At 31.3% G+C, this 23,621-nt stretch overlaps 1 protein-coding gene and 1 non-coding gene across 2 annotated transcripts; both read right to left on the bottom strand.

The window, feature by feature from the left end:
- Window positions 1-16,864: 16,864 nt before the first annotated feature.
- On the bottom strand, window positions 16,865-16,936 carry Trnam-cau. Its single transcript has one exon. It is a non-coding gene; the product is annotated as a tRNA-Met (tRNA).
- Window positions 16,937-18,754: 1,818 nt separating this feature from the next.
- LOC119612843 (sulfotransferase 1E1-like) lies at window positions 18,755-19,983 on the bottom strand. Its single transcript, XM_037968715.1, has 5 exons — window positions 19,649-19,983; window positions 19,465-19,591; window positions 19,086-19,413; window positions 18,960-19,026; window positions 18,755-18,890 (listed from the first exon to the last, which is right to left on the bottom strand). The coding sequence occupies exons 1-5, from the start codon at window positions 19,981-19,983 to the stop codon at window positions 18,755-18,757; spliced, it is 993 nt and encodes a 330-aa protein (XP_037824643.1).
- Between the last annotated feature and the right edge of the window lie 3,638 nt (window positions 19,984-23,621).

Here is a 23,621-nt window from a genome sequence, read left to right as displayed (position 1 = left end):
CAGAACTAGAACAGAACAGAACAGAACTAGAACAGAACTAGAACAGAACCAGAACAGAACTAGAACAGAACTAGAACAGAACTAGAACAGAACTAGAACAGAACTAGAACAGAACTAGAACAGAACTAGAACAGAACTAGAACAGAACTAGAACTAACTAGAACTGAACTAGAACTGAACTAGAACTGAACTAGAACTGAACCTAGAACTGAACTAGAAAACTAGAACTAGAACAGAACTAGAACAGAACTAGAACAGAACTAGAACAGAACTAGAACAGAACTAGAACAGAACTAGAACAGAACTAGAACTAGAACAGAACTAGAACAGAACTAGAAAAGAACTAGAACAGAACTAGAACAGAACTAGAACAGAACTAGAATAGAACTAGAACAGAACTAGAACAGAACTAGAACAGAACTAGAACAGAACTAGAACAGAACTAGAACAGAACTAGAACAGAACCAGAACAGAACTAGAACAGAACTAGAACAGAACTAGAACAGAACTAGAACAGAACTAGAACAGAACTAGAACAGAACTAGAACAAAACTGAACTAAAACTGAACTAAAACTGAACTAGAACTGAACTAGAATTGAACTAGAACTGAACTAGAACTGAACTAGAACTGAACTAGAACTGAACTAGAACTGAACTAGAACTGAACTAGAACTGAACTAGAACTGAACTAGAACTGAACTAGAACTGAACTAGAATTGAACTAGAACTGAACTTGATCTGTTACTTAAATTTGTTAAGAATTATCAAAATTAATACATTTTGAGGGCATTTAAATAATGTTTATAAACGTTTGATAATTTGTACAAAATTTGTTCATAAAAAACCTTGTCTTTTAAATAATAAATGAAGACATTAACAAATCCTTAACGGGACATTTTAAGTATTTACAACATTTTCCTGCTTTTTTAAAATGCTCTACAATGAAACCATTTCTCACTTATAACCATTAAAGATGTTTAACATGAGTCTGCAATTACTAAAATACAGGCAGTATTCAAAAATTTACTACAATTTATAAGAAATAATTCATAACAATTTCTAAAGCATAATTTCCCTTTTGAAAACAAGCAAAAGAAGTATTGTCCTCCAAAACAACAACGTAAATAAAAAATGATTGTTACATGAAAAACACTATTTTTACCTTAAAAAAACCTCTAGATAATAAAGAAACATAATGCATAATGTGTTGTAAAAAGTAATACTATGCCATGCAACATGTGCTGCTTGCTGCTGCTTAAATATTGTAACTTGCAACGCATTTACTTACTACTCCTACAATAAAAACTGCAGATGTCATCTTGTTATGTGAGATTCTTTTTTTTATCTTCTTCATATATATTTTTTCAAAATCATTTGTATCTAAATATTCTTTTATTTAATTCTGCTACACTTTTCATAAAGTGTTTTTTTTTTTCTCTGATAAAGTGTTTGCATGTGTTTTTATATGATTTTCGAAATAGTTTTTCCTACATTATGCTAAATAAGGATGCTACTTCTTACTACGTTTTAAGATACACATATAAGGTACATAACTGCGTACTTAAGGATGTTGGAAATTTTAACAAGTACATACTTAGATTTACGAGTCTTAGTGTAGACATGTGTGTAAAGACAAATAAGATTTTAACAATTTAACAGGATAGTGATTTATGTTTTATAAAACATGGAGATTTTTTATTATTTACTTCATAAGTTTAAGAAGCGTTTTAGACACTTTATAGTTTAAACTATGGTTTACTGGAGAAGTCTTTAAAAGTCCGATAGTCTTGTAAAGTTCACAGTTTCTTTCTTTTTACTCGCGTTTGCCCCTCAAACCTTAGAGAGTCGAGTTTGAAGAGAAAACTAAAACTTCTGTAAAGGTTAGGTTAGGTTGAAAGGAGGAAAGATACACCTAGTCCACTAGTCCTATTGTGCTCTCCTTTTCATGGAGAAGTTGGAAACCCCCATATAAAGCGATTTATAAAAGACTTATTTCGAATGTTCAGAATTTCAGCTTTCTGGACAAAGTTTCTAAGAATCGGGGTTCTTAAGGAATGTAATATCTGGAATAATATCTCTACAAAGATATGTGTATCTAATTTCGACTAAATGAGCTCCTTTTCATGGAAAATGAAATCTCGAAATCTCTTATAAAGCGATTTATAAAATAATTCCCATCCAATGTTCAGAATCTCCGTTTTCTGGAACGAGTTTCTTAGAATTAATGCTGCAAACAGTGTTTCTAAGGGATTTAAAATTTGGAATAACATCACTTCCAAGATACTGGGTTGTAACTTCGACGAATTGCTCTTCATTTTATAAAAAAGTTGGTGGAAAACTCTTATAAAACGATTTATAAAGGAATTACCGTCCAATGCTTAGAATCTTAGAATCTCAGTTTCCTGGACAGAGTTTCTTAGAATTAGTGCTGCAAACAGTGTCTCTAAGTGATTTAATTTGGAATAACATCAGTCTCAAAATACTTGGTTGCAATTTCGACGAATTGCTCTTCAATTCAAGAAAAAAGTTGCTGGAAAACTCTTATAAAACGTTTTATAAAAGAACTATCATTCAATGTTCAGAATCTCAGTTTCCTGGAAAAAGTTTCTTAGAGTTAGTGCTGTAAAAAGTGTTTCTAAGGGATTTAATATTTGGAATAACATCACTTCCAAGATATTTGGTTGTAATTTCGACGAATTGCTCTTCAATTCAAGGAAAAAGTTGCTGGAAAGCTTTTATAAAGCGATTTATAATAAAATGTTCAGAATTTCAGTTCCTGGAGAGAGTTCCTTGGAATTAGCGCTGCAAGCAGTGTTTCTAAGGGATTTAATATTTGGAATAACATCACTTCCAAGATACTTGGTTGTAATTTCGACGAATTGCTCTTCAATTCAAGGAAAAAGTTGCTGGGAAACTCTTATAAAACGTTTTATAAAAGAATTTTCATCCAATGTTCAGAATATCAGTTCCTGGAAAGAGTTTTTTAGAATTAGTGCTGCAAACAGTGTCTCTGAGGGATTTACTATATGGAATAACATTAGTTCCAAGGTACTTGGTTGTAATTTCGACGAATTGCTCTTCATTTCAAGGGATAAGTTGCTGGAAAGCTCTTATAAAGCGTTTTATAAAAGAACTATCGTTCAATGTTCAGAATCTCAGTTTCCTGGAAAGGGTTTCTTAGAATTAGAGCGGCAGACAGTGTTTCTAAGTGATTTAATATTTGGAATAACATCTCTTCCAAGATACTTGGTTAAAATTTCGACGAATTGCTCTCTATTTTATGGGAAAAGTTGGTGGAAACCCCAATAAAGCGATTTATAAAAGAATTTCCATCCAATGTTCAGAATCTCAGTTTTCAGGAAAGAGTATCTTAGAATTAGAGCGGCAGACAGTGTTTCTAAGGGATTTAATATTTGGAATAACATCACTTCCAAGATACTTGGTTGTAATTTCGACGAATTGCTCTTCAATTCAAGGAATAGGTTGCTGGAAAGCTTTTATAAAGCGATTTATAATAGAATGTTCAGAATTTCAGTTCCTGGAGAGAGTTCCTTGGAATTAGCGCTGCAAACAGTGTTTCTAAAGGATTTAATATTTGGAATAACATCACTCTCAAGGTACTTGGTTGTAATTTCGACAAATTGCTCTTCAATTCAAGGAAAAATTTGCTGGAAAACTCTTATAAAACGTTTTATAAAAGAACTATCATTCAATGCTTAGAATATCAGTTCCTGGAAAGAGTTTCTTAGAATTAGTGCTGCAAACAGTGTTTCTAATCGATTTAATATTTGGAATAAGGAAAAAGTTGCTGGAAAACTCTTATAAAGCGATTTATAAAAGAATTTCGACGAATTGCTCTCTATTTTATGGAAAAAGTTGGTGAAAACCCTTTATAAAGCGATTTGTAAAGGAAGTACCGTCCAATGTTTAAAATCTCAGTTTCCTAAACGGAGTTTCTAAAAATTAGAATCTTCTGTCTTTCAATCTGTCTTTCTGTAGGTTGTAATATCTGGATTATCATCGCTATATTCGACGAAAGACTAGCAATGTCAGTGTTTCATTGTCCTCTTCAATTCTAACAATCTGTCTTTCTGAGGGTTGTAATATCTGGCAGAACATCGCTACTTTCGACGAAAGACTAGCAATGACAGTGAAAATGTTGCAGGGTTTCACTGTCCTCTCTATATGCTCTGATTCCATGCATAAAATTTTGTATCGTTGTCCCCATAAACCTGTTTATTCACTATGAATATATACAATCCATTACGGATTAAGTCATTCCGAGGAGCTTTCTCATCTTGCTCTCCTTAGGGTTTCCCCATAGGTTTCTAGTGGTTCTACCCACCGTTTCATAATTTCTAGTGGTCATAAGTATGAGATTCTCTCTCATGTTATTTAATAGTAAGTACATCGGGCCTGTTTTGCGCTCATTTACCAGAGGCTCTGGTGGAAATCGAACGCACAAACTTGTGGGAGTCGAACCCACGAACTTGTGGGAATCATACCCTCAAACTTGTGGGAATCGAACCTACAAACACCGTACTGACAGACTAAAACCCTATAATTTATCCTACGGAGGCAGAGTTTACATCTCGAAGAGTATTTGGTTACAGAGTCTGTAATCTTAGATTTAACCTCTTGGGGGTTTTTAATATATATGGCAAGACCCGTTATGTCTCCTAGTTTAGGGTCATCCGTTTAACAACAGATTATAGCTGGGGCTTACCGGTTGACTATGTAACCGTATCTGGGATCAATATCTGACAGTTAGTGACTATTTATGTTTTCAGTATGCGATCGGGTACAACTTGTGTTTATTTTAAGTGTCCAATATGACCAATATATATTGATGGCGTGTCCTGCAGCTGGCTTTGTTCAATTCATATAAAGAAAAGGATCATTATCGGGATATGGATCTTTGTGATTTCACATTTGATTTCTCATCCTTCTATGATATGATTCAGAAATATAAGTTATAGGTCTTCGTATTATGATAGGAAAGTATTATTTTAACCATTCAAAGCAAGAAACAGTACACAAGTTTTAAACATTCAAATCGGTTCACATGCTCCTAACTGAAGCTAAGCCAAGATCTATAGATTCTTATACTCATATTGACATTAACGATTCCTTGGTGTCGGTGAACTCAGATCCAAACTTTGGCGTGGTTTTTATAACAACAATTATGTAAACTTCTCCTAAAGATCAATAGGATCGATCACTTAAAATTCAAATGCAAACGACAGCATGATCACCGAAAAACTCCATCTTCTGTGACGATGTTGTGGATATTATTCATGTTGTAGTCCTAAAGTTTGTTTCAATAGCAGTCGAGAGCAAGGAAATGTTTGAGATGCACTACCTGTACTTTGGGGAAAGAGGTAGGAAAGGATTTCCTAGTTTTTGCTTGTATTATAAGTGGTTAGCTTCAATCCAAAATTTAAAGAATTTTGTGGCTCAGGATAGAAATTCTTTAAGAATTTGTATGGAATATCTAACTTCCTTGTTTGGACAAACTATTGACTCATCTCAGGAGTTTATAAAACTAACAAGGGATCAAATATGATAGATGTCTCTTTCATGCTCAAAAAAGGACCTTAATTCAGCTTATTATAAGGGTCAACACACGTGGTTTTACTAAACTTCGTTTATCCAGATTCCTCGACTTCATCCACGACATAACTATGTGTTCCAATCGGACTTACTCAAGCAGCAAGTAACGTGAAAAAAGTAGTTCCATAACTTAGAAAGAACAGGACTCAGGATTATTAAGTCATCTCAGAAAAAGGCTTCTGGTATTAGCAAACCACTCTTGATGGCGGGCAGACATCACACATCCACGGACTAACTGTGTGTACATATTCGAAACGGAATCAAACTAATTCGTTATGTTTTCCATAAGTCTGACAAAGCAGTAAAGAGGAGGAAACTAATACGGGATCGAGTATGGCAGATGTCCCTTTCATACGCAAAAAGGGACACTAACTCCCTTGTTTTAATTGATTCTTCTCAGAAGTTTAAAAAACTAAAAAGTTATAGAATATGTCAGATGTCTCTTGGATGAGGAGCAGTGTTTTTATTACCTTCGTAATATCTGCTTATTATAATGGTCAACACACTTGGATTTATTAAACTAAGTTTATTCAGATTCCTCGACTTCATCCACGATATAACTAAGAGTGTAAATTGTAGTTCCTTCAAGTAGAACTCAGGTAGAAACTGAAGTATCTTAAAGATCGAATGTTTAATCATCTCACAAAAAGGGCTCTCGTATTAGCAAACCACTCTTGATGGCGAATAGACATCACACACCCACGGACTAGCTGTGTGTTTATATTGGATACGGAATCAAAATTCTTTAAAGAAGAAGAAACTATTTTCAAAAGTTTTCTCTCCCTAAAGGCTCAAAGTAGCTTTAGTCTCTTATGCCTTATAGGTGCAATGTACATACAAACGTACATACATATGTATATGAGAGTGACTCGGTAGTTTAAGTAACTTGAAGATACAAAGTTGCGTCATTTCGCTAAAAGTCGTCTAGTGATTGCAAACCAGTCTTGAAGACTTGTAAATGTATATAACGCGAGAGAGCTAGTTTTACTTAACTTCTTTCTGAAGGCCAGAAGTAGATGGAAGATAACTGTAGTATTCGATATAGAAGCGTACGTAATTCCAATTATCTTGGAAGCTCTCAGATATTACATTACTTAAGAATTTTGAGTGAAAAATTCTAAGGAACTAAGTCTAGGCAATTTATAGGCGAAGAAATTTCAAAGTATTCAGCTTATTATCGGTTAAGAGGCTCTGACAAATGGATTTTACTTTATGTTTATATAAGAACTTTGAACTCTAATGAAACATTATGGAATTACTTCTTAAAATTATAAAATCTCCAAAAACTACATTAATAATTATGAAAAGATATAATTTACAACTCTCCAAATAAAACGTGGGAATTGAATTTTTCACTTATAGAAATTAGTATTTCAATAAATTTCCTAACTTCAGATTCTATATCACTCAAAGGAAATATTGAAAGGAAATATTTATTTAAAATCAAAAAACAAATAAACATACTAATATTTTTTTATTGTTATTAATGTTTTTTTAAAGTACCCACTCACTCCTATGGGAACATATACACAACCTTTAAAAAAACTTCTCAAGAAGTACTTAGAGAACCTGAAGTACCTAAGAACATTTTTAAATAGAAATCGAAAAAAAAAATCAATAGTCTTTTTAATCATATGTGTTGGATTCTCTTATGATTATATTTATTTTCTTTTAGTCCTTACACATCCTTGTCTTAAACCTCTTAAGTAGATTAAAATGTGGTTGAGTTTACTTTTTCGCTGTAATTTGTAATTTGAGCAAATTGTTTTCTTAAAATTATGTCACTTCAAAAATATTTCGTCAATTTTATATTATTTTGGGGAGTTTTTTGGTTTTTTAGGAAAATTTTTGTTTTTATAGGTTTTTTGAAAAATATACGATCATGTATCATTCCTGTTAAAAGATTTTCACTTTTTTTAGGTAAGATTAGGCAAGCGTGTGTTTATTTTTTGGCGGTTTAGGGCAAAAATTATAAAACCACTTCAATCTTGCTAAGTGGTCAGGGCGCTAACTACATGATACTGTTCTTAAGGGAAACCTATAAAAATAACAATTGTAACAGTTCTTTTTTGTGGACAAACGCCTTTTAAATAAACTGCCTTAGATTCAACCAATTTTGCAATTTTAGGAGCAAGGAGTTCGTTTACAGAATAACCAGAACAATTTACATAAAGAGTATCTTTATATAGTCTAGTCTATAGTCTAGTCTGTAGTCTAGTCTATAGTCTAGTCTATAGTTTAGTCTATAGTCTAGTATACAGTCTAGTCTATAGTTTAGTATATAGTCTACTATATAATCTAGTCTATAGTCGAGTCTATAGTCTAGTCTATAGTCTAGTCTATAGTCTAGTCTATAGTCTAGTCTATAGTCTAGTACATAGTCTAGTCTATAGTCTAGTTTATAGTCTAGTCTATAGTCTAGTTTATAGTCTAGTCTATAGTCTAGTTTATAGTCTAGTCTATAGTCTAGTCTATAGCCTAGTCTATAGTCTAGTATATGAAATAATCTATAGTCTAGTCTATGGTCTAGTCTATAGTCTAGTCTATAGTCTAGTCTATAGTCTAGTATATAGTCTAGTCTATAGTCTAGTCTATAGTCTAGTCTATAGTCTAGTCTATAGTCTAGTCTATAGTCTAGTCTATAGTCTAGTCTATAGTCTAGTCTATAGTCGAGTCTATAGTCTAGTCTATAGTCTAGTCTATAGTCGAGTCTATAGTCTAGTCTATAGTCTAGTCTATAGTCTAGTCTATAGTCTAGTCTATAGTCTAGTCTATAGTCTAGTCTATAGTTTAGTCTATAGTCTAGTATATAGCCTAGTCTACAGTCTAGTCTATAGTCTAGTCTATAGTCTAGTGTATGGTCTAGTCTATAGTCTAGTCTATAGTCTAGTCTATAGTCTAGTCTATAGTCTAGTGTATGGTCTAGTCTATAGTCTAGTCTATAGTCTAGTCTATAGTCTAGTCTTTAGTCTAGTGTATGGTCTAGTCTAGAGTCTAGTCTTTAGTCTAGTGTATGGTCTAGTCTATAGTCTAGTGTATAGTCTAGTCTATAGTCTAAACTATAGTCTAGTATATAGTCTAAACTATAGTCTAGTATAGTTTAGTCTATAGTCTAGTGTATAGTCTAGTCTTAGTCTAGTCTATAGTCTAGTCTATAGTCTAGTCTATAGTCTAGTCTATAGTCTAGTCTATAGTCTAGTCTATAGTCTAGTCTATAGTCTGTCTATAGTCTAGTCTATAGTCTAGTCTATAGTCTAGTCTATAGTCTAGTCTATAGTTTAGTCTATGGTCTAGTATATAGTTTAGTCTATAGTCGAGTCTATAGTCGAGTCTATAGTCTAGTCTATAGTCTAGTCTATATTCTAGTCTATATTCTAGTTTATAGTCTAGTTTATAGTCTAGTTTATAGTCCAGTCTATAGTCTAGTCTACAGTCTAGTCCATAGTCTAGTCTATAGACTAGTCTATAGTCTAGTTTATAAAATAATCTATAGTCTAGTCTATGGTCTAGTCTATAGTCTAGTCTATAGTCTAGTCTATAGTCTAGTCTATAGGCTAGTCTATAGTCTAGTCTATAGTCTAGTCTATAGTCTAGTCTATAGTCTAGTCTATAGTCTAGTATATGAAATAATCTATAGTCTGGTCTATGGTCTAGTCAATAGTCAAGTCTATGGTCTAGTCTATAGTCTAGTCAATAGTCTAGTCTATGGTCTAGTGTATGGTCTAGTCTATAGTCTAGTCTTTAGTCTAGTGTATGGCCTAGTCTATAGTCTAGTCTATAGTCTAGTCTATAGTCTAGTTTATAGTCTAGTCTATAGTCTAGTCTATAGTCTAGTCTATAGTCTAGTCTATAGTCTAGTCTATAGTCCAGTCTATAATCTAGTCTATAGTCTAGTCCAAAGTCTAGTTTATAGTCTAGTCTATAGTCGTGTCTATAGTCTAGTCTATAGACTAGTCTATAGTCTAGTCTTTAGTCTAGTGTATGGCCTAGTCTATAGTCTAGTTTATAGTCTAGTCTATAGTCTAGTCTATAGTCTAGTCTATAGTCTAGTCTATAGTCTAGTCTATAGTCCAGTCTATAATCTAGTCTATAGTCTAGTCCAAAGTCTAGTCTATAGTGTAGTCTATAGTCGTGTCTATAGTCTAGTCTATAGTCTAGTCTATAGACTAGTCTCAAGTCTAGTTTATAGTCTAGTCTATAGTCTAGTTTATAGTCTAGTTTATAGTCTAGTCTACAGTCTAGTCTATAGTCTAGTACAGTCTAGTCTCTAGTCTAGTCTATAGTCTAGTCTATAGTCTAGTCTATAGTCTAGTCTATAGTCTAGTCTATAGTCTAGTCTATAGTCTAGACTATAGTCTAGTCTATAGTCTAGTCTATAGTATAGTCTATAGTCTAGTATATGAAATAATCTATAGTCTAGTCTATAGTCTAGTGTATGGTCTAGTCTATAGTCTAGTCTTTAGTCTAGTGTATGGCCTAGTCTATAGTCTAGTCTTTAGTCTAGTCTATAGTCTAGTTTATAGTCTAGTTTATAGTCTAGTCTATAGTCTAGTCTATAGTCTAGTCTATAGTCTAGTCTATAGTCCAGTCTATAATCTAGTCTATAATCTAGTCTATAGTCTAGTCTAAAGTCTAGTCTATAGTCTAGTCTATAGTCGTGTCTATAGTCTAGTCTATAGACTAGTCTAAAGTCTAGTTTATAGTCTAGTCTATAGTCTAGTCTATAGTCTAGTCTACAGTCTAGTCTATAGTCTAGTCTATAGTCTAGTCTATAGTCTAGTCTATAGTCTAGTCTATAGTCTAGTCTATAGTCTAGTCTATAGTCTAGTCTATAGTCTAGTCTATAGTCTAGTCTATAGTCTAGTCTAGTCTAGTCTAGTCTAGTCTATAGTCTAGTCTATAGTCTAGTCTATAGTCTAGTCTATAGTCTAGTCTATAGTCTAGTCTATAGTCTAGTCTATAGTCTAGTCTATAGTCTAGTCTATAGTCTAGTCATAGTCTAGTCTATAGTCTAGTCTATAGTCTAGTCTATAGTCTAGTCTATAGTCTAGTCTATAGTCTAGTCTATAGTCTAGTCTATAGTCTAGTCTATAGTCTAGTCTATAGTCTAGTCTATAGTCTAGTCTATAGTCTAGTCTATAGTCTAGTCTATAGTCTAGTCTATAGTCTAGTCTATAGTCTAGTCTAGTCTATAGTCTAGTCTATAGACTAGTCTATAGTCTAGTCCATAGTCTAGTCTATAGTCTAGTCTATAGTCTAGTCTATAGTCTAGTCTATAGTCTAGTCTATAGTCTAGTCTATAGTCTAGTCTATAGTCTAGTCTATAGTCTAGTCTATAGTCTAGTTAATAATCTAGTCTATAGTCTAGTCTAGAGTCTAGTCTATAGTCTAGTCTATAGTCTAATCTATAGTCTAGTCTATAGTCTAGTCCATAGTCTAGTCCGTAATCTAGTCTAGTCTGTAGTCTAGTCTATAGTCTAGTCTATAGTCTAGTCTATAGTCTAGTCTATAGTCTAGTCTATAGTCTAGTCTATAGTCTAGCCTATAGTCTAGTCTATAGTCTAGTCTATAGTCTAGTCTATAGTCTAGTCTATAGTCTAGTCTGTAGTCTAGTCTATAGTCTAGTCTATAGTCTAGTCTATAGTCTAGTCTATAGTCTAGTCTATAGTCTAGTCTATAGTCTAGTCTATAGTCTAGTCTATAGTCTAGTCTATAGTCTAGTCTATAGTCTAGTCTATAGTCTGGTCTATAGTCTAGTCTATAGTCTAGTCTATAGTCTAGTCTATAGTCTAGTCTATAGTCTAGTCTATAGTCTGGTCTATAGTCTAGTCTATAGTCTAGTCTATAGTCTAGTCTATAGTCTAGTCTATAGTCTAGTCTATAGTCTAGTCTATAGTCTAGTCTATAGTCTAGTCTATAGTCTAGTCTATAGTCTAGTCTATAGTCTAGTCTATAGTCTAGTCTATAGTCTAGTCTATAGTCTAGTCTATAGTCTAGTCTATAGTCTAGTCTATAGTCTAGTCTATAGTCTAGTCTATCGTCTAGTCTATAGACTAGACTGTAGACTAGCCTATAGTCTAGCCTATAGACTAGTCTTTAGTCTAGTCTATAGTCTAGTCTATAGTCTAGTCTATAGTCTAGTCTGTAGTCTAGTTTATATAGTCTGATTCCTTATTCCACTAGACACTTCCAATTTCACTTTCTGCCACTCTTCTCCTTAATTAGGCCACTTTAATTACCAAGCAACCTGATTTCGCAATTCTTAACTAGTTTTCTATTACAATAACAAAAAAACTGCTGTTGTTAACATTGCAAAATGTGAAATAATTGTTGCAATATTAATAAAATAAAATCCACAAAATTTAATTAAACCACAAAACTTATTTTTTACGACAGCAACATTTAATTTAGAAGCTTCTCGAACAGCAACATTTTTTAGTTTCAATTTAAATTAAACAAGAACAATAGTTTAGGTACAACAAAATGTTGCACATAGTGCAACAAACAAACAAACAAACAAACACTTAAGACTTAAACAAGCAACACGTTTAAAGTCCACCGACATGTGCCAAATCGTGTGCAAGTTGGAGTTTATTTTCTATTTTTTTTTTTTTTTTTTTTTTTTGGTCAAAACATTAATGTGAGAAAAAAATAAAATTCCAAAACTAGTTTAAATGGTGAACAGCAGAGCGAAAAAAAGGTACATTGGACTTTAGGTTTTAGCATGAGAGAATGAAAAATTAAACACTCAGAAGAAATCCAATCTTTTCATTAAAAAAATTATTTATCGAAACAATTTTATAAAGAAAAATTTTCTATAAGAAAATTGTAGAAGAATATTTTCATCGAAAATTCTCTATAAATTATCTATTTGATCAACATTTTTCTCTGAGTGTAAAATGCCACAGTTGAATGAACGTGTTGTTGAACTCGTACTTGCGACATAATTAAATTGAATAGTTGGAGCAAAAGCAGCAACAACAGCAATACTTAGTACAAAGACTAATAACTAGTAGTAGCTGTAGTCGTAGTTAGTTTGAACGGTGAACTGACAGCATGAGCAGCACATTAAGTCCATTCTGAAGTATGAAAAAGTCTCTAAACAACAGTACAACTTAATGTTGTTCGTCAACTAAGACAACATTTTGTTTTTTTTTATATTTTTTTACTATATTTTTTGTTGTTTATTTTAGTTTTTATCATGTTTTAATGTACAAATGTCACTACTGACCTACATTTTGTTTTTAGTAAAAAAATAAAAATAAATAAAATGTAAAAAAATAAAATCATTTAAGAGTGAGAACTTGTACAACCGGTATCAAAAGCAACCCAACACTGACCACATTGCCAACTACTTCCAACAAGCTGCAATGCAAAAAAAACTTAGCAACAACAACTAACGTGCAAAATTCAAATAAATTTGTTAAATATTCATTTAACACCAACATTTAACAAAACATTAAAAAAATATATATTCATGAAAATAAATAAACAAAAAGCAAGAAAAAATATTTGTTTCTGTTGCTGGTTTTTATTGTCTTTGTGGTGATGATGTTGCTGCTGCTGTTGCTCCTCACTGACAGCCCCCAGTTAACCCACCCCACAACACAAGTAGACATGCAGGCACATTTGGTGAAAAAACACAAACAAATTGAAAACAAAAACTTAAATCGACATCTAGCGAAAAACCAGTCAGTCGTCATGTTGTTGTGTATTTTGCTGATCCCACAGACATTGTGTTGTGTGTTGCAACATTTTTTTGGCGGTTTGTTGTTGCTGCTGTTGGTGGGTGCTCTTGGGGAGTTTGCATCATAGTTTTAGTAGAGAAGAAGGTTGATATAAGTTTTGTAGATACTCTACTCCTCTACTCCTTAACTAACTAACTAACTAACTAACTAACTAACTAACGACTAACCTAACTAACTACTAACTAACTAACTAACTAACTAACTAACTAACTAACTAACTAACTACTAACTAACTACTAACTAACTAACCTAACTAACTAACTAACTAACTAACTAACTACTAACTAACTAACTAACTAACTAACTAACTAACTAACTAACTAACTAACTACTAACTACTAACTAACTAACTAAACTAACTAACTAACTAACTAACTACTAACTAACTAACTAACTAACTACTAACTAACTAACTAACTAACTAACTAACTAACTAACTAACTAACTAACTAACTAACTAACTAACTAACTAACTAACTAACTAACTAACTAACTAATACTACTAACTAACTAACTAACTAACTAACTAACTAACTAACTAACTAACTAACTAACTAACTAACTAACTAACTAACTAACTAACTAACTAACTAACTAACTAACTAACTAACTAACTAACTAACTACTAACTAACTAACTAACTAACTAACTACTAACTAACTAACTAACTAACTAACTAACTAACTAACTACGAACTAACTAACTAACTAACTAACTAACTACTAACTAACTAACTAACTAACTAACGAACTACTAACTAACTAACTAACTAACTAACTAACTAACTAACTAACTAACTAACTAATAACTAACTAACTAACTAACTAACTAACTAACTAACTAACTAACTAACTAACTAACTAACTAACTAACTAACTAACTAACTAACTAACTAACTAACTAACTAACTAACTAACTAACTAACTAACTAACTAACTACTAACTAACTAACTAACTAACTAACTAACTAACTAACTACTAACTAACTAACTAACTAACTAACTAACTAACTAACTAACTAACTAACTAACTAACTAACTAACTAACTAACTAACTAACTAACTAACTAACTACTAACTAACTAACTAACTAACTAACTAACTAACTAACTAACTAACTAACTAACTAACTAACTAACTACTAACTAACTAACTACTAACTAACTACTAACTAACTAACTAACTAACTAACTAACTAACTAACTACTAACTAACTAACTACTAACTAACTAACTAACTAACTAACTAACTAACTAACTAACTAACTAACTAACTAACTAACTAACTAACTAACTAACTAACTAACTAACTACTAACTAACTAACTAACTAACTAACTAACTAACTAACTACTAACTAACTACTAACTAACTAACTAACTAACTAACTAACTAACTAACTAACTAACTAACTAACTAACTAACTAACTAACTAACTAACTAACTAACTAACTAACTAACTAACTAACTAACTAACTAACTAACTAACTAACTAACTAACTACTAACTAACTAACTAACTAACTAACTAACTAACTAACTAACTAACTACTAACTAACTAACTAACTAACTAACTAACTACACTAACTAACTAACTAACTACTAACTAACTAACTAACTACTAACTAACTAACTAACTAACTAACTACTAACTAACTAACTAACTAACTAACTAACTAACTAACTAACTAACTAACTAACTAACTAACTAACTAACTAACTAACTAACTAACCTAACTAACTAACTACTAACTAACTAACTAACTAACTAAACTAACTAACTACTAACTAACTAACTAACTAACTAACTAACTAACTAACTAACTAACTAACTAACTAACTAACTAACTAACTACTAACTAACTAACTAACTAACTAACTAACTAACTAACTACTAACTAACTAACTAACTAACTAACTAACTAACTAACTAACTAACTAACTAACTAACTCACTAACTAACTAACTACTAACTAACTAACTAACTAACTAACTACTAACTACTACTAACTAACTAACTAACTAACTAACTAACTAACTAACTAACTAACTAACTAACTAACTAACTAACTAACTAACTAACTAACTAACTAACTAACTAACTACTAACTAACTAACTAACTAACTGACTACTAACTAACTAACTAACTAACTAACTAACTGTAGAAAGTTTTCTTTTGGAAAAGTTTGCGTAGAAAGTTTTCTTAAAGAAAAATTTCTGCAGGAATTTTTCTTATAGAAAGTTTACATGGAAAGTTTTCTTGTTGAAAGTTTCTGTGGAAAGTTTTCTTATAGAAAATTGTTGTAGAAAAGTTTCTTATAGAAAAGTTTCTGTAGAAGGTTTTCTCATGGAAAGTTTCTGTAGAAAGTTTTCGTATGGAAAAGTTTCTATAGAAAGTTTTCTGAAGATAGTTTTCTTATAGAAAAGTTTCTGTAAAAAGTCTTCTTATAGAAAAGTTTCTGTAAAAAGTCTTCTTATAGAAAAGTTTCTATAGAAAGTTTTCGTATAGAAAAGTTATCCTATAGAAAAGTTTCTTTTAGAAAAGTTTCTGTAGAAAGTGTTCTTTTAGAACAGTTTCTGTAGAAAGTGTTCTTTTAGAACAGTTTCTGTAGAAAGTGTTCTTTTAGAACAGTTTCTGTAGAAAGTTTTCTTTTAGAAAAGTTTCTGTAGAAAGTTTTCTTTTAGAAAGTTTTCTTATAGAAGTTACTGTAGAATGTTTTCTTATAGAAATTTTTCTTATAGAAAAGTTTCTGCAGAAATTTTTCTCATGGAAAAGTTTCTGTAGTAAGTTTTCTTATAAAAAAGTTTCTGTAGAATGTTTTCTTATAGAAAAGTTTCTGTAGAAAGATTTCTTATAGAAAGTAAGGATTTCAGGTCTACAGATAGTGTTGCTTGTAGGGCATCATCTATTAACAAACAACCAACATATTAACTTCTTGTTCATTTAATTTTCAATATTTTATTATAAAAAATGTGTGGCAAAAAACATATTAATGCTTCAACTTTTTTTTACCACTCCGCTGTTTCTTCAATCTCTACTTCTACAGCACAAATTGTTGTAAATTGTTAAATATTTTTTGTAGCAAATATTTTTATTTGGTTATTTTTTCATTTTTGTTTTATTTTTTGGCTGCATTGAATGAAAGCAACACGTTGTTAAGTTTTATGACCATGTGTGGCATGTGGCAGATGTGTCAGTTGAAACTCAAAGCCAGACCATATATCAGCTTTCAAGTTTTTCTTTTTTTTTTATTTCAACGTTTTTCTTAAATACTAAATTTTTTTTAATATAGAAATGAATTGAGCGTTTTTGTTAGTTTTTTTTATAAATTTTTATTTATTTGCCTTAAAAGTGTTAAAATAAATAATGGCCTTTCAGTTTTATGGCAAAAAAAAAAATCATATATTTGTTAGTTTTTTCTCACACACTGCATTTAAAAAGTTTAAATTTAATAAATAATTAAAAGCAAAAAGTAAAAAATTAAAAAAAGTTTTCTCTACTACTAGCAGAGCAAGGTTTCGATCCTCGGACCTCTGGGTTATGGGCCCAGCACGCTTCCACTGCGCCACTCTGCTTCTTATAGACCTTGCGATGATTATGAGTATTTATGTATTGTATTAAATTGTTTGTGGCTAAAAATAACCGGTAGTTTACGAATTAATTTTCAGCACACACCACCCATCAAATCTACATACGCTCTATAAAAATTAGCATTGATAAGTTATTGTTGCTATGAAATGGAAACATTATCGTATTCCATAGTTATGTTATTAACATAAACTGTATCTTGGTTAACAATTTTTAGGCAATTATTTTTATTGGGGGAAATTTTGACAAATGTACAGTAAAACCCAAAAGTATAGCAACGGGTTCCCTTCTTGGTAATAAATGTACAATACAAAAAACACAGATTTTTCTTGTTATTTTTAGAATTTTAAAAAAATATTGTATAACAAATTTGATTTTCTTATCAAGAAAAAAGAAACAGAAAATCAACGGAAATAGAACGGAACTGGAAGTGACCTTGAACTGAACCAGAACGGAACTACAACTGAAATAGAACTGAACTAAAACTGAAATAAAACTGAACTAGAACTGAACTAGAACTGAACTAGAACTGAACTAGAACTGAACTAGAACTGAACTAGAACTGAACTAGAACTGAACTAGAACTGAACTAGAACTGAACTAGAACTGAACTAGAACTGAACTAGAACTGAACTAGAACTGAACTAGAACTGAACTAGAACTGAACTAGAACTGAACTAGAACTGAACTAGAACTGAACTAGAACTGAACTAGAACTGAACTAGAACTGAACTAGAACTGAACTAGAACTGAACTAGAACTGAACTAGAACTGAACTAGAACTGAACTAGAACTGAACTAGAACTGAACTAGAACTGAACTAGAACTGAACTAGAACTGAACTAGAACTGAACTAGAACTGAACTAGAACTGAACTAGAACTGATAGAACTGAACTAGAACTGAACTAGAACTGAACTAGAACTGAAACTAGAACTGAACTAGAACTGACTAGAACTGAACTAGAACTGAACTAGAACTGACTAGAACTGAACTAGAACTGAACTAGAACTGACTAGAACTGAACTAGAACTGAACTAGAACTGAACTAGAACTGAACTAGAACTGAACTAGAACTGAACTAGAACTGAACTAGAACTGAACTAGAACTGAACTAGAACTGAACTAGAACTGAACTAGAACTGCACTAGAACTGAACTAGAACTGAACTAGAACTGAACTAGAACTGAACTAGAACTGAACTAGAACTGAACTAGAACTGAACTAGAACTGAACTAGAAACTGAACTAGAACTGAACTAGAACTGAACTAGAACTGAACTAGAACTGAACTAGAACTGACTAGAACTGAACTAGAACTGAACTAGAACTGAACTAGAACTGAACTAGAACTGAACGAGAACTGAACTAGAAACTGAACTAAACTGACCTAGAACTGAACTAGAACTGAACTAGAACTGAACTAGAACTGAACTAGAACTGAACTAGAACTGAACTAGAACTGAACTAGAACTGAACTAGAACTGAACTAGAACTGAACTAGAACTGAACTAGAACTGAACTAGAACTGAACTAGAACTGAACTAGAACTGAACTAGAACTGAACTAGAACTGAACTAGAACTGAACTAGAACTGAACTAGAACTGAACTAGAACTGAACTAGAACTGAACTAGAACTGAACTAGAACTGAACTAGAATTGAACTAGAACTGAACGATTTTAATCTAATTTGAAGATCTGAAGCATTTGATCTTTGAAGAACTATCATATATATTTATTTATTATTTTTAACTTAAAGTTAGAACTGTACATATTAACAATATGTTTCATTAATAATATTGAAACCTAAAGTTTACCAAAAATATCCTCTTCCTTTAAACCATGTTGAGCTAAAAAGTCTGCAGACCATTTGTCAATTTTAGTAATCAATTCGGGTGTTAGTTCATCCTTAAAGGAACCCACAATACCACGACGCATAAATCTAAAAATAAGTTATTTTTTAAATATTTTCTTAAATTATTTTTTAGTTTTTATGATTAAAAAATCTTACTGAAATTCTTCTTTTACAGCAGGATTATCATCCTTTAATAAATCGGTCAAATTTGTTTTCTTATTTTCTAGAAAATATTAGAATTTTTTTCATAATATACCAAAGTAGCTGAGCTATTGCGCTTACTTTTCATGCTATCAAATGATAAATGTTGTAAAAGTCTTGACATTTCTTCCTTTGACAATTGAGGTCTCCCTAGAAACCCACAGAGTTTTTGCAAAACATTTGCCAAATCACGTTTCATTTCTTCATAGGTGACAAAGAATATGAAATACTCATATCGCATTTTCCAAAAGTCTACTATATGACTCCAGAAGTGAGTATACATAATTTCATTATTAAGAAAATCTTCAGCGTAATCATGTAAATTATCACCACGCCACATATCTAAGTTTTTCACAAAGTGGAAGGAGGAGACTATAACATCCTTCGCATTGCGAGCCACATAAATGATCTGTAATTGTGAAGCGAGTTTAGTTTGTTTTCAGAAATTCTAAAATATTACCTTTTGTTTCTTTTCCCAGATTTGTAGAGGCAACAAATTGGCCGGTAAATGGGATTTGATTAAACGCGGACTGGGCAATTTCTCACACAACTCTACGTGATTTGGACCAGGCGTAATGCTCTGAAAACTAAAAGTGTATTCCTAATTTGTATAGCTTCAGCTCATTTTCGTATAAAACACTCACTCTAAGAAAGGACTTCTGATCATAACAACCTCCTCTTTTGACTTCTCATAGTCCAAGTTATTCAACAACAACCAGGCACATTCCTGCATCCAAGTAGTGCCACACTTCATAAATGTCACTACAAAGACATCATCCTTACGCAATTGCAAATTGAAATATTTTTCACACACCGTCTCGAAATGAGCCGACAAAGTACACCAGGTCTCTGACCAGTTTTTCTTTAAAGGAATATTTTTACCCTCGGTGGCATACCTTTTCATCGGAAAAGCTATCCTCGCCTTAGAGGTTTTACTGACATGTTCCAAAGATTTTAAAATGTTTTCAGCAGCTACCATGTTCAAATGTCTGCAGGAACTAAATCACACTGAACACTAAAATAATTAAAAATTATTTATTTAGCTTTAAGACTTTAAATGTCATAGCTGAGCTTAGATTAGCAGTATCAATAAAATGGGTTCGCTCAACCTGTGTTTACAATCTCACTTCTGTGGGTGAAAAACGGTATCAGTTTTGACAAACGTGTTTCGAATATAAAACACAACAATAATAATGTGTAAACAAAAATAGCCAAAAATATTCAGATTTGTTTACGTTTTTAGAAGATTTAAAAAAAAAAAAAATTTGGAAAAACCAAGTGAAGAGTTAGTAAGTTAGTTAGTTAGTTAGTTAGTTAGTTAGTTAGTTAGTTAGTTAGTTAGTTAGTTAGCTAGTTAGTTAGTTAGTTAGTTAGTTAGTTAGTTAGTTAGTTAGTTAGTTAGTTAGTTAGTTAGTTAGTTAGTTAGTTAGTTAGTTAGTTAGTTAGTTAGTTAGTTAGTTAGTTAGTTAGTTAGTTAGTTAGTTAGTTAGTTAGTTAGTTAGTTAGTTAGTTAGTTAGTTAGTTAGTTAGTTAGTTAGTTAGTTAGTTAGTTAGTTAGTTAGTTAGTTAGTTAGTTAGTTAGTTAGTTAGTTAGTTAGTTAGTAGTTAGTTAGTTAGTTAGTTAGTTAGTTAGTTAGTTAGTTAGTTAGTTAGTTAGTTAGTTCGTTAGTTAGTTAGTTAGTTAGTAGTTAGTTAGTTAGTTAGTTTAGTTAGTTAGTTAGTTAGTTAGTTAGTTAGTTAGTTAGTTAGTTAGTTAGTTAGTTAGTTAGTTAGTTAGTTAGTTAGTAGTTAGTTAGTTAGTTAGTTAGTTAGTTAGTTAGTTAGTAGTTAGTTAGTTAGTTAGTTAGTTAGTTAGTTAGTTAGTTAGTTAGTTAGTTAGTTAGTAGTAGTTAGTAGTTAGTTAGTTAGTTAGTTAGTTAGTTAGTTAGTTAGTTAGTTAGTTAGTTAGTTAGTTAGTTAGTTAGTTAGTTAGTTAGTTAGTTAGTTAGTAGTTAGTTAGTTAGTTAGTTAGTTAGTTAGTTAGTTAGTTAGTTAGTTAGTTAGTTAGTTAGTAGTTAGTTTAGTTAGTTAGTTAGTAGTTAGTTAGTTAGTTAGTTAGTTAGTTAGTTAGTTAGTTAGTAGTAGTTAGTTAGTTAGTTAGTTAGTTAGTTAGTTAGTTAGTTAGTTAGTTAGTTAGTTAGTTAGTTAGTTAGTTAGTTAGTTAGTTAGTTAGTAGTTAGTTAGTTAGTTAGTTAGTTAGTTAGTTAGTTAGTTAGTTAGTTAGTTAGTTAGTTAGTAGTTAGTTAGTTAGTTAGTTAGTTAGTTAGTTAGTTAGTTAGTTAGTTAGTTAGTTAGTTAGTTAGTTAGTTAGTTAGTTAGTTAGTTAGTTAGTTAGTTAGTTAGTTAGTTAGTTAGTTAGTTAGTTAGTTAGTTAGTTAGTTAGTAGTTAGTTAGTTAGTTAGTTAGTTAGTTAGTTAGTTAGTTAGTTAGTAGTTAGTTAGTTAGTTAGTTAGTTAGTTAGTTAGTTAGTTAGTTAGTTAGTTAGTTAGTTAGTTAGTTAGTTAGTTAGTTAGTTAGGGCATACCTGTGTTTCACTTGTACACTTTTTTATCTCCTGCACAACTTTTTTTATGTTCAATGGAATTTCAAACAACATACCGCTTTACATATTTACACCTCTTGAACACGTACAACACCAAAAAAATATTTAACAAATAAAAAACTCATCAATAAACATTTTTTTTTTTGTAAATTGAACTTTCATATCATAAATATTACGATTAAACGAGACGAGACCTAGACTGTCTAACAAATGCTAGGCGTTGAATATTTTGTGTTTTTCTCTCCATTTTTTTTGACGTGTTCAATAAATGCAGTTCAGTCCTAACTAAACAACTCCAGTAAATGGCGTCTGTAATGTTCGAAAATATAAAATTTAATTGCAAACATTAAATAGTTGCGCCTCTACCCCACCTCCCACCAAAAAATGAACAAATTGTTTTTAATAGATGACCAAAAATAAAGAAAAGCTTTTTTTTGTGGATTCAATAAATTTTGTATTCATTACTTCGCTGTAATTTTGGAGAGCAGTGTTTACGTATTTGATTTTTATGAGCATTAAAAATATTTATTAGAAAAAAAATTATATTTCAATCAAAGTTGTTAAATGAAATTTGAAAATAAATGAAAATCTGTATGCTGATTGACCCGAAACGAAGTGTAAGTGAAAATTTTGAAGGGGTGGAAGAAAACGAATAAGTATGAAGAGCTATAATATAGACTATTAGAGACCATTATATAGTCTCGACTACAGTTTTCACTGTAAAACAGTCTATATTCTTCACTATAGGTTATAACCTTTCATCGATCTACAGGCTTGACCATAGATCAGTCTATAGTCTTAATTAAAGATCAGTATATATATAGTCTTGACTATAGATCAGTCTATAGTCTTGACTATAGGTCAGTATATAGTCTTGGCTATATATCAGTCTATAGTCTTACCTATAGATCAGCCTATAGCCTTGACTATAGAACAGTCTATATTCTGGACTATAGATCAGTCTATAGTCTTGAATATAGATCAGTCTATATTCTTGACTATAGATCAGTCTATAGTCTTGACTATAGATCAGTCTAGAGTCTTGACTATAGATCAGTCTAGAGTCTTGACTATAGATCAGTCTATAGTCTTGACTATAGATCAGTCTATAGTCTTAACTATAGATCATTTCATAATCTTAAATATAGATCAGTTTCAGTATATAGTCTTAACTATAGATCAGTCTATAGTCTTGACTATAGATCAGTCTATAGTCTTGACTATAAATCAGTCTATAGTCTTGACTATAAATCGGTTCATAGTCTTGACTATAGATCAGTCTACAGTCTTGACTATAAATCAGTCTATAGTCTTGACTATAAATCAGTTCATAGTCTTGACTATAGATCAATCTATAGTCTTGACTATACATCAATCTATAGTCTTGACTATACATCAATCTATAGTCTTGACTATAGATCAGTCTATTGTCTTGACTATAGATCAGTCTATAGTATTGACTATAGCTCAGGTTATAGTCTTGATCAGTCTATAGTCTTAACTATAGATCAGTTTATATTCATGACTGTAAATCATTCTATAGTCTTGACTATACATCAGTCTATAGTCATGACTATAGATCAGCATGTAGACTTGACTATAGATTAGTCTATAGTTTTGACAATGGATCAGTCTTTAGCCTTGACAATAGATAAATTTTTAGCGCTGACTGAAGATCAGTAGATTGTTTTGACTATGGCTATAGATTATTCTATAGTCTTGCCTATAGATCTGTCTATAATTTTGCCTATAGATCAGTCTATAATACTTACTAGTCACTGATCTACTATTACTATTTGCTGTAGATCAGTCTCTAGTCAATACTGTACACTGTAACTACTGTACATACATCTGCCTAAGTGATAAAACATTGCCGTAATCTTTTCTTCCTATGAAGTTTATTAAAGTCTTATTTTAGCGCGTTGCGTATGCTGCTGTCATAAAAACGTTATCTTTATCTAACGCATTATAACGTATGTATTTCAAAAGATTGTTAAATTATTTTAATACTTAACTTATCTAATTTACTGATGACA

This window comes from Lucilia sericata, unplaced genomic scaffold (genome assembly GCF_015586225.1).
Source record: "Lucilia sericata isolate MDLA Ls3-8-SP2 unplaced genomic scaffold, ASM1558622v1 Contig001844F_arrow, whole genome shotgun sequence".
Taxonomy (NCBI): Eukaryota; Metazoa; Arthropoda; class Insecta; order Diptera; family Calliphoridae; genus Lucilia; species Lucilia sericata.
The sequence above is the reverse complement of the archived record's forward strand: the minus strand, read 5'-3'. Positions and strand labels throughout refer to the sequence as shown.